Source organism: Nicotiana sylvestris, chromosome 12 (genome assembly GCF_000393655.2).
Source record: "Nicotiana sylvestris chromosome 12, ASM39365v2, whole genome shotgun sequence".
NCBI classification, from domain to species: Eukaryota; Viridiplantae; Streptophyta; class Magnoliopsida; order Solanales; family Solanaceae; genus Nicotiana; species Nicotiana sylvestris.
In genome coordinates this window covers 36685303-36690585 of record NC_091068.1, presented here as the reverse complement: position 1 = coordinate 36690585, position 5283 = coordinate 36685303, and the positions used below count along the sequence as shown (strand labels likewise).

General features: G+C 41.4%; 1 protein-coding gene across 1 annotated transcript; it reads left to right on the top strand.

Annotated features, from left to right (window-relative positions):
- Positions 1–710: 710 nt before the first annotated feature.
- LOC138882912 (uncharacterized) lies at positions 711–1664 on the top strand. Its single transcript, XM_070163556.1, has one exon. It carries the CDS (start codon positions 711–713, stop codon positions 1662–1664), a length of 954 nt encoding a protein of 317 aa, XP_070019657.1.
- The last annotated feature ends 3619 nt before the right edge of the window (positions 1665–5283 follow it).

Sequence of the window (5283 nt, the reverse complement as noted above, 5' to 3'; positions counted from 1 at the left end):
CATGATGCACCAAGAAATTGAGGTGTATGTGGACGATGTGATCATCAAATCCAGAACATAAGATGACCATGTTCGGGACCTGAGAAAGTTTTTTGAGTGGCTACGTAAGTACGATTTGAAGCTAAATACGGCTAAATGTGCATTTGGGGTTCCGTCTGGCAAACTCTTGGGATTTATAGTCAGTCGAAGGGGCATCGAGCTAGACCCAACAAAGATAAAGTCTATTCGGTATTTGCCTCCTCCAAGAACCAAGAAAGAGGTTATGAGCCTGCTGAGAAGGTTAAACTATATTAGCCGATTCATTGCTCAATTGACTTCCACATGTGAGCCCATATTCAAGTTGTTGAAGAAAGACGCAGCGATTAAATGGACGGATGAATGTCAAGAATCCTTTGACAAAATCAAAAAATATCCGTCGAACCTGCCAGTCTTAGTCCCAGCCGAACCGGGGAGGCCTTTGTTTTTGTATCTGACAGTCTTGGAGAATTCTTTCGTCTGTGTCCTTGGGAAACATGATGTGACTGGGAAGAAAGAGATGGCAATCTACTATTTGAGTAAAAAGTTCAAGCTATGAAGCTAAATATACCTTGTTGGAAAGGACTTGCTGCGCCTTAACTTGGGTCACTCAAAAGCTTAGGCATTACCTATTGTCCTACACCACTTACCTCATCACCAGGCTGGATCCTTTAAAGTACATATTCTAGAAGCCGATGCCCACATGGAGGTTAGCAAAATGGCAGATCCTTCTTACTGAATTTGACATAGTTTATGTCACCCGCACGACGATGAAGGCCCAATCTTTAGAAGATCACTTGGCTAAAAACCCTATTGATGACGAATATCAACCCTTGAGTACTTACTTCCCAGACGAGGAGGTGAATTCAGTCGAGGTAACGTCAAAAGAAACCAATGCATGGAAAATGTTCTTCGATGGAGCTGTGAACGCAAAAGGTATCGGGATTGGGGAAATTTTGATCTCACCCACTAGTCAACACTATCCAGCCACAGCCCGACTTTGGTTTTTCTGCACAAACAACACGACCGAATATGAAGCCTGTATTATGGGTATGGATATGGAAATTGACCATGATGTGGAAGAGTTGTTAATCATGGGAGATTCGAATCTGATTATCCAACAAGCTCAGGGAGAATGGAAAACTCGAGATGTCAAGCTTATTCCGTACAGACAACATGTGGAAGATCTTACCAAGCGGTTCAAATCAGTCGAGTTCAGGTACATTCATCATTTTCACAATGAGTTAGCTGATGCACTCGCTACTTTGGCCTTGATGTTGCCATATCCAGGAAATCTCCACATTGACCCGTTGGAAAACCAAATCCGAGAAAGGCATGGTTACTACAATACGGTTGAGGTTGAACCAAATGTTCAGCCAGGGTATCATGATATTAAGAGATTTCTGAAGACAAAAGAATATCCCGAACAGGCCAATGGAGACCAAAAGAGAACCATTAGACGGCTTGCAAGCGGTTTCTTCTTGAGTGGTGAGGTCTTGTACAAAAGGACTGCAAATCTCAACTTGTTAAGATGTGTTGATGCCGAAGAGGCCGGAAGAATCATGCATGAAGTGCACGCAGGAGTGTGTGAACCCCACATGAATGGATACATTCTGACAAAGAAGATCCTTCGAGCAGGCTATTACTAGATGACTATGGAAAAAGAATGCTTCAGTTTTGTCCGGAAATGTCATCAGTATCAGGTGCACGGTGACCTAATTCATGCACCACCTACAGAACTGCATCCTATGTCAGCACCATGGCCATTCGTTGCCTAGGGTATGGATGTCATTGGGCCAATCAAGCCAAAAGCTTCAAATGGGCATAGATTCATACTGGTTGCCATTGATTACTTCACAAAGTGGGTTGAAGCAATTATTCTCAAAGCTGTCACTAAGAAAGCAGTGGTAGATTTCGTGCATTCCAATATCATCTGCCATTTTGGTATTCCTGCAACTATCATTACGTACAATGTTGCGAACTTGAATAGTCATTTAATGAGGGAGATATGTGAGTAGTTTAAGATCACAAATCAAAATTCTACCCCTTATCGGCCCAAAGCTAATGGCGGTGTCGAAGTAGCAAACAAGAACATCAAGAAGATTCTGAGAAAGATGATCCAAAGTTCCATGCAATGGCATGAAAATTTATCGTTGTGTTGTTGGGGTGTCGCACAACTGTGCGCACATCAGTCGGAGCAACCCCCTATTTATTGGTTTATGGCACTGAAGCCGTAATACCAGCAGAAGTTGAAATCCCCTCTCTTCGGATTATTATTGAAGCTAAAATTGAGGATAGTGAGTGGGTCAAAACCCATCTGGAACAGTTAACCCTGATTGATGAAAAGCGAATGGCCGCAGTCTGCCACGGGCAGTTGTATCAATAAAAAATGGCCCGTGCTTACAACAAGAAAGTGCGGCCTAGGAACTTTGAAGTGGGGCAACTCTTTTTGAGGAGTATTCTCCCTCATCACCAGGAAGCAAAAGGAAATTCGCTCCCAACTGGAAAGGCCCGTACATTATAAGGAAGTTGTTACCAAAAGGGGCATTGTACTTGGGCAACATTGAAGGAAATGATCTTGAAACAACAGTAAATGCAGACACAGTTAAAAGGTACTACGTTTAACCCATTTGTGGTACCAATTCAATCCAATTGGGATGACAAAGGCTTTCATTCATGCTACCCCAAACACTTCAATCCTTTGCTAACCCTTTGAGCCAGTTACCTTTCTTTCAGTACCCTCTTTGGAACATGAAAACGCTTGCCAAAAAAAAATCCAAACAAAAAGAAAAAGAAAAACAACAAAAAACAACAAAAACAAAAGTTTCCCTAAACTACGTTCGACTTGATTCCGAAAGGATACGTAGGCAGCCTCTCTCTTGGGTTCAGTCACAACAAAAGAAAAATCCAATTTCCCCCAAAGTGTAACTGGGGTAGATGATGTAATGTTTTGGCGATGATCTCGCCTGAATGGTTCCAAAGTTGTAATTCGATCCAAACTCTTTTTACCTAAATCCTATTCAAGTCCTTCTGATCAAGCGATGAGACGTTCAAGAATTAGAGAATCCGGCTGCTTGGATCCAATACAACCAAATGAGAGAAATAAAAATGAGAGAGTTTTATTGGTGAAAACCCACACGAGCACCGTATGGCGATGGAAAGCAGAGAACTTGAAAAATGAGATAGTCTTGTTAGTGAAAACTCGTAAAGAGCACTATAAGGCGACGACGAGAAGAGAAATGAGATAGGTTAATTGGGGAAAATCCACAAAGGGAGTCGTTGGCCGAAAAGAAGAAATCCCTTACAACTATTGACACTGAAAGAGTCCTGGCAAGGTTTCCCGGTTTCAAACTACGGGTCATAATTGGTTCATAAGATAGTTGCATAGATCGGGTATCCAGTCCAAGAAGCATGTCATGTCTATTGAAGTCCACGTGCACTCTAGATAAGTCCTTCTTCCCCTCCCCGAAAGGGACACTCTTCTTTAAATTCATTTTCCTTTCTTTACTTTTCTTTGAATCCCTTTCGGTTTAATTTTTCTCCGAAATTAATACAAAGAAAAAGATGGCAAGATTGGTTTATTGGGTTTTGCTTGACTTATCTGAATTCAAAAAAAAAACACCCATCCTCAGCAGGTGCATCAAGTCGATCTCGACTGGCCAGGATGGACAATGCTCCAGGTTCAAATTTATTGAAAAGGGAAAAGAAATCCCAAGTCAAATGTAAAGGCAAAATAAGAGGAAAAGGACAAAATCCCACTCGGGTTGAACCATCGTATTGAAAGTTTTGGAAAGTCAAAATCTCTAGTTTTAGAAGAGAGATCGATCTCCAAAAAGCCAGCAGGCAACAGAGTTGTTCATCGAAAGAGTTGGGCCGAGATCAAGTGATCAAAACAATCAAGGCCACAAAACCAACCACCATTTCAAAATAACAATATTTCTTTGTTTGAAAATATGAAACAGGTTCAATCCAAAGTAACCTTGCAAGAAGTGGGTGCAACCAAAAATACACTGCGCAAGTGCTAAAAAAATAGCTTTGCAGCAATAATCCAGAAAGGTGAGTCCCCCCCCCCTACAAATTCTTTCCCGTGAAATAACAAAATGACAAAAAAAGAAAAAAGAGATAAGAAGAAAATTAAAAAAAAAATGGTAGCCTAGGATCCCCAATCTATATTTATGCTTTTCCAACATAAGGTCTCCACTCTATAGTTGAGTTTATTTTTAGACATAGGGTCTCCACTCCCTAGTCACTTTAGCCAGCATAGGGTCTCCACTCCCTAGTTGAGTTTATTTTTAGACATAGGGTCTCCACTCCCTAGTCGCCCTTGCCAACATAGGGTCTTCACTCCGTAGTTGAGTTTATTTTTAGACATAGGGTTTCCAATCCCTAGTCGCCTTTGCCAACATAGGGTATCCACTCCCTGGTTGAGTTTAGTTTTAGACATAGGGTCTCTACTCCCTAGTCGCCTTTGCCAACATAGGGTCTCCACTCCCTAGTTGAGTTTATTTTTATACATAGGGTCTCCAATCCCAAGTCGTCTTTGCCAACATAGGGTCTCCGCTCCCTAGTTGAGTATATTTTTAGACATAGGGTCTCCACTTCCTAGTCGCCTTTCCAACATAGGGTCACCACTCTCTAGTTGAGTTTATTTTCAGACATAGAGTCTCCACTCCCTAGTCGCCTTTCCAACATAGGGTCTCCACTCCCTAGTTGAGTTTATTTTAGACATAGGGTTTCCATTCCCTAGTCGCTTTTTCCAAGATAGGGTCTCCCCTCCCTAGAGGAGTTTATTTTAGACATAAGGTCTCCACTCCCTAGTCGTTTTTCCAATGTAGGATCTCCACTCCCTAGTTGAGTTTATTTTAGACATAGGGTCTCTATTCCCTAGTTGTTTTTCCAATATAGGGTCTCCAGTCCCTAGTTGATTTCTAGTATAGATATAGGGCTCCACTCCCTAATCTCGTTTTCCTCAGGGATACACAATCCCAATTTTTATCGCTTTCAAATAATGAAATAGTCTAGATTTTGTTACAATAACTCAAGAAATTTTCCTAGTTAAAACTAGGGCAGGAAAATTTCGTTCGTTTGTTTGCTTTGGTGCCTGGACAGGTTTTTCACCGTTAAGCACAAGGTTGAGATGACCAAAAGAAGAAGTCTCAACCTAAATAAAAGAAAAGAAGAACAAGAAAAGAAGTTGAACTCTTAGTGTAGAGGAGGAGAGGAGATGCGTACTGCTCAAGATATGATTGAAGTCACAAGTTCTGTGTG